The sequence below is a fragment of the Poecilia mexicana genome, unplaced genomic scaffold (genome assembly GCF_051168715.1).
Source record: "Poecilia mexicana isolate PSO_F unplaced genomic scaffold, ASM5116871v1 scaffold_15, whole genome shotgun sequence".
In the NCBI taxonomy this organism is placed as follows: domain Eukaryota; kingdom Metazoa; phylum Chordata; class Actinopteri; order Cyprinodontiformes; family Poeciliidae; genus Poecilia; species Poecilia mexicana.
In genome coordinates, this window is record NW_028263384.1 from 10998749 (window position 1) to 11020674 (window position 21926).

At 40.8% G+C, this 21926-nt stretch overlaps 1 protein-coding gene across 2 annotated transcripts in view; it reads right to left on the minus strand.

The window, feature by feature from the left end:
* akt3a (AKT serine/threonine kinase 3a) overlaps positions 1-21600 on the minus strand; it is a 63313-nt gene extending 41713 nt beyond the window's left edge. For both annotated transcript variants that reach the window (XM_015003158.2, XM_088013481.1), the window contains exons 1-2: positions 21481-21600; positions 14746-15194 (exon numbers count right to left, since the gene is read on the minus strand). In XM_015003158.2, coding sequence (XP_014858644.1) covers positions 14746-14791 — 46 coding nt within the window. In that variant the 5' untranslated portion in view covers positions 14792-15194; positions 21481-21600. The remainder of the gene's footprint in view (positions 1-14745; positions 15195-21480) is intronic.
* Positions 21601-21926: the final 326 nt, after the last annotated feature.

Genomic DNA, 21926 nt, shown 5'->3' on the forward strand with positions numbered 1-21926 from the left:
GGTTGGATGTAATAGTAAAGCGTGTTTTCATTAGCTGTTATTAGAAACTCATCATGATTAAGGAAAGTAGAGGTGTTAAAACATCAGTCTTTGTCCAATTAATCTACATAATGCGTTTAACTTGGTAGTGGACTTACTAAAATGAATGGATTTTTTGGTAATATTCTAATTTGTAGGATGGGTCTGTATATAGATAATTAATGATGAATAAAAAACTGGAAAACTGAAAACACCAGAGATCAGAAATTAGCCACTAAATTTTGATCGGTGCAAATCGAATAATAACTCATGTCATCAGCATTTCTATCAGAAAGTCAAAAAAAATGCTATGATATGGTTTATTCCATCGTTTCATTGTTTCCTGGTCTGCCAAGTGAACAAGCACAAGGACAGGACACCAGGACTCCCACCTGGCCCCGTATGACCTCCTGTGCACTACATGCTCACAACAATCGCTGCTCTTCACACGTTACAGAACTCTGGCAGCTCTTTGCAGCCAGTTCTCTCACATCTCATTCAGAAATTCTGAAAACATGCCAAAAATAAATACAAGAGACTTTTTTTTTTTTTAAGGAAGAGTCAAAAAGAACATACTGCCAGCGCAGAGCGAAAGGCTTTTAAAATATTATATTATCAAGCAGGGAAAACTCAGGTTTCATCTATGGTTAATCCCATCAGGAATATTAAAACACAGCTCAGTCAGATGGTCTATATCCCTAACATACACACATCCATCAACCCACCTACACACAACTAGCAATGCAAACACGGCTTGGGGAAGAAAAAAAAACAAAACATAAAGACTGATCTGCTTGGATGTCTTCTAGCGCATCAAGAAGGTAAAAATACAATCTGAGTGAACCAGAACAAAAAGCTCTTGCATTTTAACACGCGATAACATTAGGAATGCCATGGCGCTTGTCTTCAAATGCAGTGAATCCAATGCGATTAGGGAAGGCACACACAGCCAATGAGCTGGCTAATCAAATTGCATTGATTGCTGGTTTATTGCCTCTTTTTCTTCCCTCTCTTTTGGAGGGCTCTGCATGTTGGCACCAATGATTATATATTTTTTTTTATTTTACATCATTGATGTCTACATTAAGCAGTTTATTTATGCAAAATGCTTCCTATACAGATTTATTGGCTAAAAAAAAAACACTGCATCATTTGTAAAATAACGGGACCTGTTGAAGAGAATCACTTTCAACCAAATCCATATGCTACAACCCTTTTTAGAAGAAGAAGAAGAAGAAGAAGAAGAAGAATTTGTGATTTGCAGTTCGACTCCAAATATTTGTTTATTTTCAGTCGAAGTGCGTATGACGCCGATGCAATCCACACACAAATATCATTCAAATGACGCTCAGGAAAAGAAAATCGAGGCTCGTCAAGTCATGCTCCGTCCCGTCTTTTTTTCCATTTCATTCAGCAATTATTACTTCCACACAATTCTTTGAGATCCTGACATTCATATTCAAATTCTCATTCTGTGTCTTTGCCTCATTGGATGCAAAACTGTCCAATCAGAGAAGCGGAGGAGCGCAGCTGGACAAATCAGTCAATAAGAAGAAGTGACATCAGAAAAAGAAGGGGAAGGTCAGGCAGACAGGCCGACAGACACAGCTGTCCAACTATCGCCTACAACAGACAAGCAACATTGGGCGTGTGTGTGTGTGTGTATTGTGGAGCCCAACCCTGTCCAGTTGAGCAGTGGTGAACAGGTGCAAAGCTTTGTGCTTGTGTGTGTGTGTGTGTGTGTGTGTGTGTGTGTGTGCGTGTTAGTCACCATTATTCCAGAGTGGCCCTGTATTATTAATTCAGAATCGCTGGGCTGGGGCTGTGGGCAGCAGCTGGTCTTGCGAGCGCATGCATGCGCTTGTGTGGACAACATAAGACCCCCTCTGGTCTTTTGTGAAGCCTTCGTACTTTTCCAAGAGCAACATAAAAGCCCGGAGCTGCATGTTTCTCCTTCGAATGCACATGTTCACACCGGACACGCGCGCGCGCACATACCTTTGAGCACAATTGCCAAGTCCAGTGGGGAAAGAGTAAACAATCAAGTGCCATACCCCAAGTATTGTCAAGTGCACCGCCCGCTCCCTCTCACACACCCCCAGCCCACAGTGGCTGACACACACGCACCAGCCCAGTCGTGCTTCATTCAAAGGTTTCATTCATGTGTTAGACTGAAGGGCCAGCAGTAAGTGCTCTCCACCTAACTAACTGCTGCTCTCTGTTCCCCTCTCTGTCCTGCTTGGCTACCTGTTTGGACTCTCCACCTGCTCCAGCCTGGGCCCATCTGTCCACGCATGAAGTACAAAACATCAAATTTGGAATTTCCTAAACTTCTGTTTGTACAGACAGGAGAAACATCAATGATAATAAAGCCGATATCTTTTTATCGGTGTGATTATTGTAACTCACATTCCCGCTACAGCCTACGCTCTTTATAGTAAAGCAATTTTTTTGTTTGTTTTTTTGTTTTTAATCAAATAGGCAATCCGTATCAAACTTCATCCCCGTTTTGAAAAGTTGCAGTTTCAAACCTGTAAATTTACTGTTCCACAAGCGTTTAAACTCTTAAATGAGACCAGAGAAATGCCAGTGATAATTTAAATGCAGCGCCTATAAAAAGTATTAATCACCCTGTTGGATGGTTTATCGTTTTTATTGCCTTAACAAATCAACCGTGATCAAGAAATTGGGTATTTTTGGCAAAAAAAAAAAAATTAATGTGAAAACTGATTTCTACAAAAATGACAATAAAAACTGTGTAAGACCTGCCAGATTCAAATATATTTTTCATTGATATGTTTACAGGCTGGAAAGATGTAGCAATGCCGATATTTAACCTGCCAATCACTGGTCAAGGGGATAACTGGTGCATCTCTAATGAGAAGACACTGGTGTAGGTTAGTGTGACCTTCTAATACACACCTGACTTTGAACAAATCAGTGTTATGGCAATATAACTGTATACGGTTTGTTCGATTTAATGGGGGAAGTTAAACACTTCTCATTTTGCTTTTCGTTTCAAACCAAAACAAAACATCAAATATCTTTTGGTTTCATTTTATTTAAAATGTTTATGGTGTCTTACGTCAGACACCATAAGACGTTCTGCAACACTTTCTTCTGTAATATTAGTAAAATACTGAAATGTGTGTGAAACCTCCTGTCCAATCCAACAAAATATCAGGAGGAGCATATCCCAGGTCTGTTAAAACTCAAGATATTGTGATATTGCGATGAAACCACGGATTCACATCTGAATATGGCAGATGTTGCTTCTCTTCTCTTGTTCTCTACCACAAACCCATACAGCGGTCTGCTGATGAACCCCCTGCTCTGCTGTGAGACATCTGCACCTCACTCACTGTTTCTTTATTTCGTTTCCGTCTCATCTTTCGTCTTTTAACACACAGGCGCACACGCGCACACACACACACACAACATTCTTCACTTAATGACAGATGGCAAGTCAACAATCGTATAGCATCAGCCTCCCCAAACATGGACACACACATTCACCCGCATGTACACACAAACAAACACCAACTCCTTGTGTCCCTTTGTGCCCTGTTAAATGCTTTGATTTGTCTCTTACTGACTCTGTGTGTGTGTGTGTGTGTGTGTGTGTGTGTGTGTGTGTGTGTGTGTGTGTGTGTGTGTGTCCGTGTGTGTCTCCCTTTACCTTGGTATATTAAGCACCAGTTTAATGAGAGCATGCTAAGAAGTGGGCCCCAGCCAGTGGACCATATGGGGGCCATTTAGCCCCCTCAGAACCCCGAGCCAAGCCTCGCTGACATGATTACCACCACCGTCCGCTGCTCTACACCAGTGTCAGAGTGGGAATGGGGAATTTTATCATGGACAGCTAATTAATGACTGCAAATTGGCAACGAGGGGTGGAGGAGGAAAAGAGGATAAAACATTTCATCACTGCTCGATCTCTTGTACCTCCGGCTTTACCCGGCTGAATAACTGATGCACCAAAACCACGGAGATTGCAACCACACTCACATGCATAGATAAGACAGTCATGTTTCAGTTAAACTAAAACACATTTGCATATCTCTTTCTTGCAATAACAATCATATTTTATGTATGTTTAAGCCCAGGGAGCGTTACTGAAACTGTGAATCTTAGTTGTTGTTAAAGGGAGTTGTTCCTCTCTACTGTCACCATATTCTTCCTTAGGAAGAAGATTGTCTCAAAGTCAATGATTCAATCCAACTGGCTGGGCTGCCTTAAGACACTTTACCTATTGTCATTATTAAATTAACCTGCTCTGATCATATTATGCAGTAATTAGGATCACATTAGACTGTATACAGGGAGTTTTCACACCTGATAGTCCAGTAGACTCGGTTTTATCGGGCACCAAAGTTGCAACGTTTGTTACATTTTCATGATCCCAGTTGGATTTGACATGCCCTGATATAAATTGGACATGCACGTCTTGTTAAGCTCCTTAAGATGACATTGGCTGTGTGTCGACGCTACACAGTCTAAGTAAACCAAATTGAATTAAATTGGTCTACATCAGTGCATTCCTGCATGACTAACATTTTGATTGTCTCCGTCTGTGTAGCAAGGCAGGCTAAAGCTAGCAGTTGGGTTAATCCCGTCAGAGACAGATTACAGGTGGGAAGATATAAATAGAATCACTGTCCCTTTAACCTGACCACCTCCTTTTGCAGCTCAACTATTAAAGACAGGCGGAAGAAAAGCAAGCCAAGCCTACTGGAAGTAGTCCGGAATAGATGTTTATTTGAAGGAAAGGCCAAACGGACTTGATGGTGCATCCTGCAAAGCTAAATAAATATGTGCAGATACATTCTCAGGGTTCAGACATGCAGTCTTTGATTCCACTAAGGCACTGTACACTTACTCTGCCAGAGAAGCCTGTTTGTGATGGGATAACTGTACCCTAGTGTGTACACCACTATGGTATAGGCGAGACTGGATCAGTATTGCCACTGGATTATTCTGTATGTGCTGCTGCTGATGCACTGTGTGCAAGCTTATTAGGACTTACTTACCAAGAAATGTGGATGAAAACATGTACATGTCACTCACACGCAGTCTCTTCACAGAGAAAGTATTTGAGGTAACAGGAAAAAAGTGGGGACTAAGGCCTACAAGGATTTTTCAGCAACATTGTGACAACTGAGGATTCAACAGTTCCTGGATCTTTTTCCTGTACAACCTGTAAAGAGGATACCGTATATGCTAGTAGAGACCCTACTTCCATCCCAGGATAAAACCAAAATACTGACATTATTCATAGAAATAATGTGCAAAGAGGATTCTATGAGTTATCATTTGATAAAAGCCATATACTAAATTTGCATCATATGGATGTTTCCATTGAAAAGTTCTCTCACCTAGGCTCCAGGATACAGTCGAGACCAAAATTGTCGATACCCCTTTCAGATTTAGGTTGAAAGTAATCTTTTATTTTTCCCCAACATGTTTTTTTCTGACTGGAAATTATATTAACGTTTCAGTAGTGTCTGACAGAACATCTGTGGAGGAAGATAAGGATTAGAGCGATGGGAAGAAGGCCTTCAAAAGACCAGTGGAAACATGAAAAAGTTGTGTCAGCACTGATAAAAAGGGTTAGAATACTAGAAGGCCAATAAGAAATTTCTACTTGTTATAGAGGAGAGTATAAATAATTTTCAACATTTTACTTTTTTTTTTATGAAACGTAAATAAAAATAATTAAACAAGGAAAACGTTTTTTTCAAACAAACATCTTGGTTGAATGTAAATCTATATTAGCCTGTGGTATAAATAATTTTGGGCCTAACCATAAACTTTCCACCATAACCACAAACTAATTAATTTTTCAAAAATCAAATGGTCAAAGTGAAAGGGTTGGTTTTCACTGCAAATCTGATGTTGTAGTTGGTTCTACATTATATTATTTTCTTTAGAAAATGACAATGACAGAAAGGAAGGCTGTATTTTTATTTTATTTGGTGCTGGTGGGGCGCTGAACTTAGAAAATCTACTCAGAAAAAAAGAATCATGGTGGCTGACACTTTTAGCTGCACGTCAGAACAACTGCAGGTAAAGAAAACCTTGCTTATTAAAAAGTAAGTATTGGATACACTTGTCAAGTTTGCACACTAATGACAACTCCCTAGTGGGTAAGACTTGTAATAAGGTGAGGATATAAGGTAGGATTTGCTGACAGTGGTAGGATTAAATGTAAGGTTTCTCTGTTTCCAGAACAGGAATGACTGGAAGATGACGTCTATGACAGTCACTTGACAAAGAACGAACTGTGTGCAACCACAGATCGCAGAACTGTTTAAGGCTGCTGGTATAAAACCATTGCATAGGTTTTTCAGACAGACTGTAGTGTGTTATCTAAGTACATGAAATCCAAGGAGTATAACGCAGCCATGATCAACTGTGGAAATGGGACAAGAGAGAAAATCAATTTTCAGAACAGTGCTTAAGCAAGTTCAAAGAGGATTAATGTACATTTTTGTAATCACGGACTGCTGAAGAAAATGTCATTGGCCACCACATGAACAAGACACTGGGTAACTGCGAAAGAAACGTGTTACTGGAGTCATGAAGTTGTCAATAATTAGTACTGAGGGCAAGAAAATTCTCTTTGGGGTTTTGTTCTCTAAGTTCTGCTGGAGAAAAGTACAGCACTTCTGAATTAAACAAAATTGCCATTTTTTCTGTCAGAAACTGTTTCATGCAAAAGGCTACTTTGCTTTATGGGGATTATTTTGGTCTGTCTGTCTTTCTATCTTGTGTTGCTCTTGTGTTGATGAGAGCAAGATTGTTCCATGAAGTTTATTAGCATTAGAACATTAAACACTATGGTTTGTGGAGTTAAAATACAAATACAAATTTCATAGCGCTCACTAAAGCATAACTAAAAGCAAATGGTATTATTTGCCTCTCCTGCAGTGTAGCTCTTGCAGTAGTTGTTACCCACTTGGCATTCATCTGTTTGCCTCAATCAGCCAAACCCACCCACACTCAAGCCTGCCTCCACTAATCATCCCAAAGCCGAATCCAAACAGCCCTCACTACCACGAGAAGTTAACTACACCCCACCTCTCTGGCCTAATCTCTGTTAGCCCATTTAAACATAGACTATGGTTTTCCACTTGTACTCAGTGTTACGCTGTCACCGTTAATAAATCAAAATGGTAGTAAAGGGAAATTCTAACACGAGTTGACATGGATCCTTTCATAAACACAAATGGACATCTGCAGTATTAAGGAAGAAACAGGTAAAATAAACCAGAGAAAGCAAAAACATTGAGACAGAATATAGAAATCAATGTTTAGGGTTGGACAATTTGTTTATGTTATGAGATTAACAATTTGTATTTTCTTTAAAAAAATGCATTCTCCAAAAACAACATCCTGTGGCATTTGACAAATTACTTCCTGCAGATATATAGAACATTTTTAAAAGACTGTTAATGCATTGATCTGAGGCTGCTTGGCTGCTTCAGGAACTGCTGTAATAGATGAAAGAACAAAATTCTAAAGGAGACGGTAGACATCAGTTTGCAACCTTCCACTGCAGCTCTCTTGGGTTGTGCAGCAGCACAAAAGTCCGAAACACACCTGCCTACCTCCGACTGGTTACAAATATGGTTTTGGAGAGGCCTGGTCAATTTACAATGTGACTTTAAGTAGGTAATTCATACTACAAAAAACACGTGTGGTTGAATTAAAACAATTCTGCAAAAAAAAAAAAAAAAAAAAAAAGAAAAAGAAGAGTGTGCTAAATCTCCTTCACAGGGACGTTAAAGACTCCTTACCAGTTATCAGAACACTTGAGGCCACTTGTTGCTGCAAGGGTGTAGGGGGAAATACTATTTCACATAAGGCCAGGCTGATTGTGATACCTCTCCCTCCCTAATAAATGCAATAGTTAAAAAACACCATCTTTTGTAATTGAGCCATCTAAATGAATTGATGTCTTTTGTATCAACTCAGGTTATCTTAACAATGAAAAACTGATTTAAAAAAAATCTTAAGACTGGGATAGTTTTTACAGCACTATAAAAGATTTAAATGAATAGGCCTGATTATAACAAAATATACAAATAGTAGTGAGAACAATTAGTAAGTAGTGCCTGAGCAAATCTCCAAGCATCCGTCCATATTGTGATCCAATGTTTGAGGTCAGCATTTTGATGATCCTCAGCTGCAGACTAATCGCATTATGCAACCTCTCCTTCTTTCATCCCCTCCTGCTTCCTCTCTCCAAGTTGTGCATACGCAATGATCAGCACTCCATTCATTGATCCATTCATTCATTTATCCAAGACTGCCTCACTCTACATTAGTCCATTCACATTGCCCATCCATTAATCCTTCTGCTGGCATGGACTTTAAAAGCATGCTTCTCTCGATGCAGATCTTACTGACTTCAAACAGTTAAAGTGTCCACAGCTATTTAGCTTAGAACATCATAAACAAACACACAAGGTCATTTTGATGTAGCAAAAAAACAATCCCTCTAGCCTGATTGGGTAGTAGTCAAACAAAAAAAAAAAAAAAAAAATCAGTACTGAAGTTGTTTTTTTTTGTTTTTTTTTTTCTTTTGTGGAGTCGAGTTTCAATAAATGGGTCATATCTGCTGACACTACTGTCACTGATGTCCAAAATTAGCTCCTCTTCCCAAAAATTAAGTTCTGTAAATTTAAAAACTCCTTTCATTTTCACATCCTCCGCGATTCTTGCAGTTCCTGTCTCTTCTTTTTGTTTTTTGTTTTTTTGCGGTGGCTGTATCTGTCACAAACTATCCGTCTCCCTTTCCTGTGCCGTTTGTCTGTGGGCTCTGCAGACTGGTCCTTCTGTGCTGTGCTGTCAGTCTGTCTGGCTGACTGCCATTATCTGCAGTGTAGAGTGAGTCATTCTTAGGACAATGGAGACAGTTTGTAAAACCACACTGGAGAGTACACTTCCTCCGGATGTGCAAGGGGATGCCATTCATAACAAAGCCTGCACTGTCTGCCTGTCGGCTGCTGCCGTGGATCTGCATGCATTGCAGGCTTTGGAGGATCAGAGGGAGCGGAGAGAAGCAGTACAAGGTGATGGGAGCTGAAAAAGAAATAAGAAGCGGAGGAGAAGAGGAGAGAGGAGAAGAAGGGACCGGCAAACAGTGGTGGCGGCAGTGACTGGTGATTGATATCAGAGATCTGGCACTGCCACCTGATCCAGCCAGCCTCCAGCAACACTGAACTCGCTGAACTCACTAAGCCAAGATGGCTGCTCCACTGCACTGCACCCAATGAACCCCACAGCAGTAATATGTACACAGTAAAGCAAATACAGTTGCTCCAGGGAGAGTGGAGAACAAAGAAGGAATAAAAGGGGAGAAGTGATGGCTTTCATTTCAAATCCAAACATCCAGCGATGCAGGCATGCTGAGAGAGATGCATGAAATAAGGGAGCAAAACTCACCCAGGCATCTTCCGAGTCTCTACATCAGCAGGACTAATACTGTGATCTAAATTATACATTTCATCGATGTGGTCAGCAACTAGATGTCAAACTGTCCACAATGAGTAGAAAAAAAAGGTACATGAGAGATATTACTTTTTTTTTTTACTTATTCATGATGCTTTATAACATTCAAATCAACAAAGACTGTATTTATGCGGGTTCCAAAATGATTAGTAACGTACTAGTATAAATTTCACTTTTATTCGCATAATAACGAAAAAGCAAAATGTATTTCATTACAATACCATGTGACTTAACCTGTAATTTAAGCACTAATATGGACTTATAAACATACTCCAGTATCAGGATTTATTTCCATAACATATCATTAAAACAGAGACTTAATTAAAACATTTAATTACAGTTCAAATTGCTAAAAATCCATTCATGCTGAGATGCTGTAAGCACAGAAGCTGATAAATACAGAGGCTACAAACACAGACCCATCGGGGAAAGAACTGGTTACCAGAATCTGACGATGTTTAGCCCCGACTGGCACTGACCGACGGCTAATTCGGTCATAAACTTAAAAAATTCAATCTTTTTTGATTCTCAGTGAATGTACAAGCCTGGTCACTGCCCTCCTATGCAGTTCCACTCGATTCTCATCTCCCTTTAATGCTCTGTCTGGGATTTCTCCCATTGAAGTGAATTTCTCCAGTAAAATTTCAGCCAGGCCGATCAGCGAACGGAAGAAGTTTTGAACAACTAAGATGATTTTCTGCACTGTTTGGTAATTTTAGCAAAGGCAGCAGAGAAAGTGGACAAAGTCATCGAGTCTGTGTTGGTCACACTTCCAAATACTGAATTAGCATTAGAAGCCACCTCATTTGAATTGGCACTTCACTGTTATTTACAGCGCAGGCAAGTCCCAGTAAGCTTCATGGCGTCAAACTGGAGAATTAACCAAACGTTAGCGATTTGGTAAAATTTAAAACTTCAACAGAGTCCACGTAATAGTTTCTCAATAGCCCAGGGTCCAGAGCCTCTGCACAAAGCAAAGCGTATAACAAAGTGCTGGTTTTATCTGGCTATGAATGCGCCATCCCTTAGTCTTAATAGGCTATGCCAACAACACCCTTCAGTGTGTGGAGTTACTGAAAGAAAATATTTTGAAGTTACCCATTTTCAGAATCAGTAAAGTGCTCTGAGAGTTAGCACAAAAGATACGGAGCTATTTAAAATGAAAATGTATTTCTACTGGCAAGGACCCCAGTCCTTCATGTGGCTAAAGAGTTAAATAAAATTTCATCTGTCACCACAAAGGCTGAAAGCAGTACTGCAAATTTGCTCTACTTCATCATATTGATCTTTCACAGTGTGTGTGTCTTGGGACATGCTAAAGCTAACAACGCTAATCATAACAAGTGCTCATCTAAGAAGTGAAAGATGGGTTAATGAGTCAACTCTGTCATCATTTTGCCCACAGCATCTTTTAGTTGGTATCTGATGTGTCATAACAAAAAACCTCCAAGCGACAGATTCGCCGCTCTCAAAGTGACCAAGGCTCACTTTGCTTTGACTTTGCCGTTTCACCTCTGATCTGTAACTTTGCATTATAAAAGAAAACACTGGAGGACAATGAGTTGTGTCCAAGAAAAGATGATGCGGATCTCCTCATCTGTCCCCTCCCTCCAGACCATCTGCTGTGCTGACTGCTGTGTGTGCTGATGCTGGTGAAGGTAACAGTATCCACCCAGTGCAGTGGGTGAGAGAGTGACCCCTGTAGCCTCACATGGGGTTGAAAGAAGGTAAACTCCTGGCGGTAGCAGAAATTAAGAAGGGCATTCTTGCCGAGAGGGGAGCGACGCACGATTCCTCAAAAACAGCCCTGTTCCGGTGTCGTTTTGGTCATGTTCATCAGAATAAAACAAACATTTTTAAAACTGTTCATTTTGCCTTGTGACAAAGTTTGCAAGAGGTATCAAGATTGCACAACGTGCATGATTTCCTTACACAAAGAGGTGATGCAGTTGATTGCACTCCACACCCTGATTCAGTGAAAGGAGGAAGGAAATCCTAGTCATGTCAGTGTGTACACAAAGGCAGGGTCATCTAAGGGCATACTGTGCTGTATTTGGTGGAAAATATGATCTGTATCGGAGAGGATTCATTTCATTCCAAAATAAGTAGAGCTGAATTAGTCATTTCAACCACTCTAGTATCTCTGCTTAAGGGCTTTTTCTGCTGCATCATAAGGTTGGTAAGAGTTGGAAAAAAAAAATAAGCATGGACGTTTTTTATATTCAAGCATCGCTACATTTGGTCACCATCCGTTGTTGCATGTGTGAAAGTGTGTGAATGTTTTGTAATGTTTGACCAGTTTTTATAACAGTAGTTGGCCAAACACAAGCGCCATTTCTCCAAATCGGTTCCGTCATAAAACATGCAAAGCTTTCCCGTGAGAGTTTGAGACCATAAGAAGTCTTCTTTACCCCCCGAGATGGGCTGTTTATTCCCCCAAAACAATTAACTAATTAATAATTTCCATTCAACACCAAACCCATTAGCAAGAGAAAAAACTGTGTAAAAGGCTCCAGAGAAAACAACACATTTACAACTATCAAAAAAAAAAGAATGATTTTATGAGTTTTTATGAGATTTAGGATCACTCAGTTTAGTCCATTCATTAAAAATAAACATCAGCAGAACCCCTAAAACAGTGGAAGAAAATGCTGTTTTTATTTACTTATAAGCCAAAATTATGGGAGTGTTTTGGTATATTTATAAAGAAAAAAATCAGATTTTTATAGTATTAGCTCATAGAAAGTTAAGAGTGATATTTGGACAAGTAATTGGTGCATCATTAGTATTTATATCAAAATCATGTCCACCTCTATTTTCCAACAGCCCAAAGAAAAACTGTCGCATAAAAAAAATTGAGATATGTAAACTAACATTGAATTAAATTTATTGACTTCTTTGAATTTGGCAACATGTTTGCTGGCTGAGAGATGACTTCTAATTGTTCCCTCAAGAGAAAGGGAAACTCGTCGCATTGGAAAAGCTTCAGGTTATGGGAAAAGAGTCATGTTATGGATACTAAAAAAGCATCACCCATCGCTCTTGCCAAGATAAAAAAAAAAGCTACAGTATCTGTAGCTACTTCAGTAGAAGTCCAGCTGACAAACTAATAGTTTATTTATCTATTGTAGACCACTACTAAATTTAGAGGGTTTTTATCTTTACATTTTTGCTTAAGTCTTTGTATTAAAATAACAATAAATGCATATAGCATTAAAAAACCTTTTTGAACAATAGGAAAATTCAACTTACTTAGGCACAGTTTGACTAACTAACCTATTCAGACAGTTCATCATGCAAAATAAGTAAATTTGGGGGTTAGTTACACTTTAAATTTTAGCTGTAGATGGAGTGATTGTTGCTTTTCTGTTTTAAAATTTCTGTTTTGTTTTGTTTTTACCCAAGCTTATCATACTCTAATCATACCAACCTATTTCTCCATGAAACAAAGAATAGAGTAATAAGAAAAAGATTCAATATTCACCTAATCTATGCAACACACATATGCAAAATGTGGTATTTTGAAGCTTGTGACCTTAAGGGACCTTACAGGCCTGTCATCATTTAGCTTCTTTGTTTCTGTTCTTTTTCTTCATTTCATTTACTCAACCAGAAACATGGTCTATAATTCAATCCTGGAGAACTTTCCAAGCATGGGAAGATGCTCAACATCTCTGATTTGAGTAACCGTCTGTCTAATGACTAAGACTGCAGTCTTTGCTGTATCACGACCCGGACAGTGAGTCAGCACTCTGACCCTGCGTCTCTCCCCGCACTCTGCTACAGACAAAGATTTATCATACAATGCAGACAAACATTCATATTCCTGACACAAACAGAACTCCCTCTCCTCCTCCTCCTCTTCTTCATCTTCTTCCGTCCCTACCTAACCTCTCCCTCACACCGACAAACACTGGCATCGCCGAGTCGTGACTGAGGGCGATGCTTTCCTCTTAATATGCACAGACAACTGAGGATCCCACTGGCACGCTGGGAGACAAAAAAAAAGACCCCCCCCCCCCCCCCACCCACAACCTCACCCCACTCTGCTTGCAGACTGCGTGCTTTATCTTTGTGTGTGTGTGTGTGTGTTCGCGTGTGTGCGCTTTAGTCACAGAACATTCACCCTGCGAATGCGCGGAGCAGCATCTTCTCCCGGCGCGCCTCCTACATTACCCAGAAACCTGTTGTCTGTTGTGTATCCATGTCACTTCCTGCTTGGCGGTTTTTTGTTGCACATTCCTAGACACCATCCCATGGTGAAGGGGAATGATGCTCATTGGCCTAAAAAACTGGAAATCCCCCTTTTTTTTTCCTCCTTCCAAACACACATTTATTCACATACCCTACATCTGCTTGCCTGGATGGATCTCTATCGGCATCAGACACACAAGCACACACATTTGGGGTTAATTACACCCAAAAAAAAAAAAAAAAGACATTTCTAGTCACCGCCGCTGACCTCATGGAACTAATAACGTTTTCAGCCATTTCTGTATCGGTTCCACCTGTTGTGACTGTCTCCAGTCTGGGAACGTCTGAGAACAGGGAAGCACTAATTCTGCCACATGCTCTTTGACCGTTGCACTTTTTTCACTCATTTGGTTGTAAACAGGATGTGTTGTCACTACCCTTTCTACACTTTAACTGCTCCCTTGAACCCGTGTCATATGACTGTCAGTGACACTATTCAGGATATCCCCCCCCACACACACACACACACGCACCCACACCCATGCACACACACACTTCTGAACTTAACATATTATGCTGTTTGGGGAAAAAAAAAAAAAAAACACTTCAGAAGGCAAAACTAACTAGATTTCACAGACATGAGCCGGCACACTGGCATGACACAACACTGCAACACCAGCAATGTCACCACAGGGATCCGTTAGATGTTACTACAGTAACTGCACGCTCACGCTTGTGCATGCCCCCAGCTTTTCCAGACATAATCTGACTGAATAAAACGGGGATTTAGCAGGCTAGCAGCCAGTCAGGCTTACGGTAAAGAGACACATGGCTAACGCAAACACACACACACCGGTGATCAGACATCCATGTGATCACTCACACTCAGTCGCGCGCACTGACATCCTCCCAGCCGGCACATGTGGACAGGCACGGCCAGGCCCCTCGGTCTAGACGAGGGGACGCAGACTAAAAGCGCTTCGGAGGGGAGCGGGCGAAGGCTCTGGATGTACTCACCCCTTTTCTGGAGCCATCCCTCTCTAACGATGGTGACATCGCTCATGGTTCCTTCACGCCGAGTCTGATGCCGTTACACGCCTGCTCCACACAGCCAGAGAGGGAGGGGAGGGGAGGAGAAGAGGAGGCGAGGGAGAGGAGAGGAGGTGGAGGGGAGGGGGGAACGGCTCTCCCAGCCTCCGCGTCACTCTCCCTCCCTTTCTTCCTTTCCCGTTCACCCTCTATAACTCGCCCAGCCTCTCTCTCTCTCCCCCCCTCAGATGCAGACAAGCGCACGCTCGCGAAACAAGCGGTGTGTAGGTCTGAGCGCGCGCGTGTCGTTTTGCTTCCTGTCGTGGCTTATCTCCCTCTCTTCTTCGTCTTCTTCTTCGTCTTCCCCTCCTCCTCCACCTCCTCCTCCTCTCACGTTCCCTCTCCAGACCTTCCTTCTTCACCAGTAGTGACTCAGCCTGAAAGGAAGTGAAAGGAGAGGGGGAAAAAAAAACATGATATAGAAAAAAAGAAGCATGGCTTTATTTTGCTTCTCTGCTTTCCCCCCCCCCAAAAGCTCTTTCATAATGTCTGACAAGTCAAACAACTTGTTATTGAGAGGACGAAAGCTTCCTCTGCTTCCCCCCTGCCGCCCAACGATACACCCGGTTCCTCTTTCTATTGCAAACACTCCCTCTGATAAACAGGATGAAATATTGCAGAGCCCTTTCTGAAGCAAAAAAAAAAACTGACCTTGATTGCCAAGTTGATATCTCTAAGCTCCACCTCTCATTCATTCAAGGATTTTTGTTTCCTTCCCCCCCCAGCATTGAACAGACACTGAATACCAAAGCGAATCCACCGCTCTTGGTTTTTATACAACTCTTTACATTGAAGAATGTGAATCAGTGTGTGGATCTGGTGATTGTCTTGTCTGTGTTTGAGGAGTGGGAGAGCATCTCAGGACTGTGGAGTAGAGAGCCTGGTTAAAAATAGCAACCACGGCAGTTAGGGATGCTCTCTCACACTCTTTCTCTCAAGGCAAATCTCTGCACCTCTCTGCCGTCTCCCACCCCCGCCTCTCTCTCTCTCTCTCTCTGCGTAGTGGCCGCGTTCACCTCAAATGCACCCTACTTCCATGGTACGACACAACGCGCAGCAGTAGTACAGCCCGAACGGGGAGCTGCGGTTTAGTGCGACCGTCGGAGTCGTTTGAGGCTGAAAATCAGTATTCACATCAGCTTCTGTCTGCGCCGCCTGCCGCAGACATCTGGAGGGACTGCAGCGTCAGGGCGAAGGCTGGAACACACCCCACAGACGCGCACACACACCTCTGTACATTTCTGCCTCTTTTTTCTTTTTATGTTGAGGTAGCAGAATCGTGACTGTGTGGAATCTAGGTGAACAAAAGCAGACTCGTCCAACACGCTTTGATGCTTTCATGACCAAATTTGCCACTAAACTGGATTTGAGCTAGGCTTTTTCACTAGTTAACATATGTTTATTGTTCATTTATTACAGTTAAATTAGATGCAGCTACTAGTAGTCTGAGGAGAAGCTACTGCTGGACGATGTGGTTGAAAATGGCGTCACGACATGACGGTTTCATATCAGTTGATATCAATAATAATTTTTTTAAATATAAGAAATACTGGCCAACTAGTGATGTGAATTTTCCTGTTTTATCGACAGCTTTCATTGTTTTTTATTTTTAAGCAGGTATAAGACAAGGTGAAACTGCTGCTGCCCAAGTTACTTAACAGGTTGTTGCTAGGTAACCAAAGAGCAGTGAGTTAGTTGATGCCACCCACTTGGCTGAGCTGGCTGAGGTTGAGAAGCTAAAACCTTTCCTCTGCCTACATCACCCAGAATGCTGTGTGGTTTTGGATCAGCGTTCAGTGAAAAATATTGGAAATTCTATCAGAGGTATTATTAATATTGATATTATTCATGTGTGTACTGTACAGCAATATATATTGTTATTGATTTCTTGTCCAACCCGTTTTGTGTGATTTTTCTACCCCCCCAAAAAATTTGCACACTTATAGTAGTAAAATACATAGTTCTTTGCCAACATGTTCACAGACCTAACACTTTTTCCACGTTTTGTCTATTTTACAAGCATAAACTTCAACGCGTTTTATTGGGAAAACGTGTGAAAGACCAACACAAAGCATCTAGAGACTGAAAGTTAATTATTCTTCTCTTGTAAACTGTGAACTCCTTGAACTACTTCTTTCAAGTTTTGCCACAGCTTCTCAATCACACATAAGCCCAGACTTGGACTGGCCCATTCTAACACATACAGTAGCACATTAATATGCTTTGATCAGCAGTTCTGGTTGTATGTTAACGTTGTTATGTTATGTTGTCCTGCAGGAAAGCGAAACTTCTCCTTGGTCTTTGACAGCATCGCACAGGTTTACCACCAGAACTGCCCTGTGTCTAGCTCCATCCATCTTTGTATTTTCCATGTCCCTGATGAAGAAAATCTTCCACAGTTGCTGTGTTCCCTACTTGAATCCAGCAAAAGTGCAATCAGGACTTATTATGCTTTTCTTTTAATAACATCTTTCTTCTGACCACTCTACAGCAAAAGCCAAATGTGTTAAGTCCACAACTAATATTTGTCCTTTCAACAGCTTCTGCAACCCAAGGCTGTTGATCAATTTGGGTTTCTTGGCTGCTTCTCCAATTAATTGTCTTGTTAGTTTAAGTGGACAGCCATGTCTTGATATATCTGCAGATGTGCTATGCTCTTTTCATTTCAGATGATATATTGAACGGTTTCCCCATAAAGATTTGCTTTACATCATAACCCTGCTTCCAACATCTCCGCAATCTCTGCCCCTGGCGTAAGTTTTCATCATGCTGCTTGTTTTCTTATGTTTCCTACAACATAAGAAAACTCACTTGTGTAGAGCTGAGAAAAAAAAACAGCTCTACACAAGTGAACTATTTTTAATTACGATTTGTATGGGCAAGTGGTTACCATGGGTTTTTACCTATAAATGTATATCGTGCTTTTCAGATTCTATTTGTAAAGTCTTTTTAAGAAACAAACATATTTTCCTTACAGCTCACCACTATGCACTACTTTGTGTTGCTCCATCATCTAATATCTCAATGACACAAACTGACATTTGTGGTTTTGTGACAAAATGTGAAAAGGTTTCAGGATAGTGAATACTTTAGAGGACACCGCATTGCATTAATTAAATAACTTAAATCTTATCATTAGTGCAAAAAAGAATGGAAAAAATAATCTTTTCACATCTGCAGTATTAAAGAAATGACTCTAGTCGCCCTAGTTTTACTCTAATAAAAGAAAAGGAAAAGACGACTAGTTTTGCAAAGAAAAGATGAAAGTATTAGTAGTTTCTCTAGGCTGTAATTCCATTGGAAATAAGCTTCAAGGGCGAACCCATTAGTGCAATCCTCTTGTCAGTTCAGAGGACCACTCTTTGCCTCATCTTACCTCAGAAAAACTTTCCTAAAACCAATCAGTGGCCTCATGCAAACTTTGGCACACGTGATCTGCACCAGGGAATCCATGATCATCCTTCTAAAAGGAAAGCCAATTTGGCAGGACCGCAAATGTTACACTGCACACACAAGGATGTGTGTTTCAGCCGCATATTTTGCATCGATCTAAAACACGTGATGAAAGCGGCTCTAATTTGATCAACGCAGCTTCCTGGAGCAGGAACGAGTCCGTTTTCGGAGGCTTGTGAAAAGTTCATCTGCGCTGCCCGCCCAGTTCGTGCTACCGCTGATAGAGGACACTTGACTTATTCACATGCTTTAATAACATGTGTATGAAAGATCTAGTAAGAAAAATCTAGATTTTTGTGCTTTTTGACCTATCACAAGAGGTAACAACCGGGCTGCATTAACGTGCGGATGTAACGGCGCAATGGCTCACGTGGAGGAACACGCCGTTCTGCACACCAGTGCAGTTTTCAGGTATCAGATTTTGTGACGCTGCAAGGCTATTTTAAAATATGCTCCTGAAAACAGGAGTGACGGAAACAACAGAACAACAAAAAGACACAACCAGACAACACGGAAACAGAGCCGAATTATGAAATCTGTGATCTTATACCCAGCTAAAAACGGGAGCGCTTTTTTAGGGAATGACATAAAAATGCAAGACTAACCACGATAAATTTGTCTTCCTGTTATGACAGAAAAAATCATAATACCATCAAAAATCGACATAATAGTTCTCAGTCTCTGCAGAGTGTTGCACTCTATGTTACACATAGATAAATAAGGCCAGCACCCCAGAGCTACAAACCTGACAATGAATAGTTAATTACTAGGGATGCACGATGTTAATGGCATGGTATTGGTATCGGCTCATATTAGCTGTAAAATTTTATATCGGACATTGGAAATTCCGTAAAAATAACTCACTGATATAAAAGGCATAGTTTTTATATGACAAACCAATGACAATAATGGCTGCAGCACACCACGGCGTCAAATTTGTACTGTTTGATTGTTATTATTGTCTTAGAGAGAGCAGATGTCATGAATAAATTTGATATTAAACATAATTCAAGTTGAAAGTGTTATATCGTTTTCAGCCTCCTTTTTAGTATTTATATTTGTTCACAGGCTAAATTAACAAAGATAATGCAGTATTTTAATTCCACAGTAGAGAAAGCAATATAGTTTCAGCAAGTAGGTATAGGGAAAAAAATATCGGTATTGCTATCGGTTACCAGCCAAATTAGTTTTAGTATATTTAGTATATTGGCTATATTGGATATCGACCAAAAATACAGTATTGTGCATCCCTATTAGTTAGCCCTAACATATTACTGAATGCCGACCTGAAAAGTAATTACGTTAAATTGTTGTGACGAGGGGAACAAGAATGACTGAGACAACATGACCTCAAAGCTGACACCAAAAAGCCAGGCCCTCACTCTGCAAATATCAGCCTCCTTACATGGAATCGTCCATCATAAAACAATCTTAAGATTTGGTCGCAAACTGCAGTTGGTGGACTGCTGTCGTCCAGCAACCAGACGCAAATTTATTTATCTCAAAAACAGAAACAACCTTTGTCAAATATCAAGCAGTGGCAGAAAATCCGACCGCTGCTTTGGCTCAAATCATATCATTGCCGTTCTGTTTTTGCCAACCTCGAGCACTTCCCCAGCCGTCTCCTTTTCCTTTTCATTTTCTCCCTCTTTTCACAGTTTGACTCCAACAGCAGGACCGTAACTTGTTGTCCAACCATTGTTGGACTGACTTCTCTGTTGAATTATTCTGATAGGAGTAGCTGTCAAGACTGTATCACCACCGAGTTCGCATACGTAGGCACGTTCAAGTTCTCTACTAGTTTTGAAAAATCACATAATGTGCGCAGAAAAGGCTATGGTGCTGTCAACACCATGCATCACTTTGTGGATGTTGTGTTCAGGGTGATGTGGTTTGTTTATTTCAGCACAGCATTAAGCCCAAATAGTTAAACTTTTGTGTTATGTGGATGACTAACAGATACAATGTGGACAGATTCACTTAGCTTAGATTTTATGCAAGAGACAATATATTAATACCCATATCTTGTTGTCCAATCACTGTTAGAAAGATTGTCTCTGTCTGACCTGTGCAGCACCATAATCAAGGAATCTGGCATCTCCAATTGCAGTGACGAGACATTCTGAGTGATTTATTAGTGTTAAATATGTCAGTAGCTAAATTATCGGGCTTGTAGTTTGCACATCATTGTGCATTATAAAATATGCACATAAACATGTAGCTTAGACAACAATAGCCCAAAAGCAAAAGGTCAGGTGCATCAACCATAATAGTGCAACAACCTGTTGTTGATGGAAGCCTCTTTTTTCCATTTATTTCAAATAAAAAGTTGATTGCTGTTATTGTATTTTGTGGTGGCGAAGCTTTTTGATATGTAGACATGATTCTGAAAAGTTCTAACCACCCTACAAAACAATATGCAACCCAAGCAGCACACAGCTAGCATCAATTATGTTCTCCTCTTGGAAAGATTTGATGTAAACATTCACTTCTTTCTACAACAAACGGCTAATCGCTTGAACATATTTCCTCCAGGAGTTTTGAAGGGGTGGCAGCACTTGCCTATACATTACACATAATTAATAACATAAGACTAAATGAAAAAATGTAGACAGACAGACCGATAGACAGATAGATATTTATCTTCTGAACTGAAATATAAAACTCAAACCGTTTGTGGCGTTTTCATAAGTAAAACTTAGAAACGCAGACCTCTAAAGCATCATTCATAGTGGTCTGTCAACTCGGAGCCGCCCCCGCATGTTTATCCTGACATAAACACGCCATTTAATTCGCTGACTTAATCGCTGTCCGTGTCATGTTTACCGTCACAACAGTGTCCGGCTAGCAGCGGTGTATTACCTGCAGCAGCGACAGATGCTGTGGCAGTGTGTCCCCCTCCCTCACTGCACCTGCTCTTCACACACCGCTCCTATTCCTGCCTTTAACTCCGGTCTGAGTGAAGCTATGCGGGGCTGCGAGCTAAGCTAAACGGCGGTCTCCGTCAGAGTCATCAAACGGATTTCCGACATGCTGCGGGGGAAGCTACCGTTACCGCGGCCAACGGCTGTTTTGATTCTCAGGAAAGCCAGAAACGTCACTCAGGGAAGCGGCACCCCCTATCTGTCATGAACCCACCCACTACCTCCACATGAACACACACACACAACAAATTCAAACACGAACACATCCCAACCGCCTGGCACAGACCTTCCGCTTTCGGTGATGAGGGATTCTACTCGACGTCTGATTATCCACCACTGAGCGATTCTCTCATCATCCCTCTTCAACATCCTGTGGGGATCCTCTGGTTCACAAGCCAACTATCGCGAGAACTCGAAGTTAAGGCCGTGTACGTGCGAGAAGAAATATGTGGCCCTGTCCTAGTTCGAACATTTACAGAGATATAGGTATGAAGTCGTTTTTATAGGTGGGGGAACGTATTAAAGATTAACATTAAAAATAATTTCAAGCTCATTGCGTGTTTCATCATTTAAAAATAGATGTGTATCCAAAGAGTAAGGTTTAACTCTTGTTTTCTTTTTAATACCAAGATATCCTGTCACAAACTATTAGTAATAATAATTTTTAATAAAACACAAAACAATGCGAAACAAATAAAAAGATTTAATTTTTTTGCTCTTGTATAATGTCAA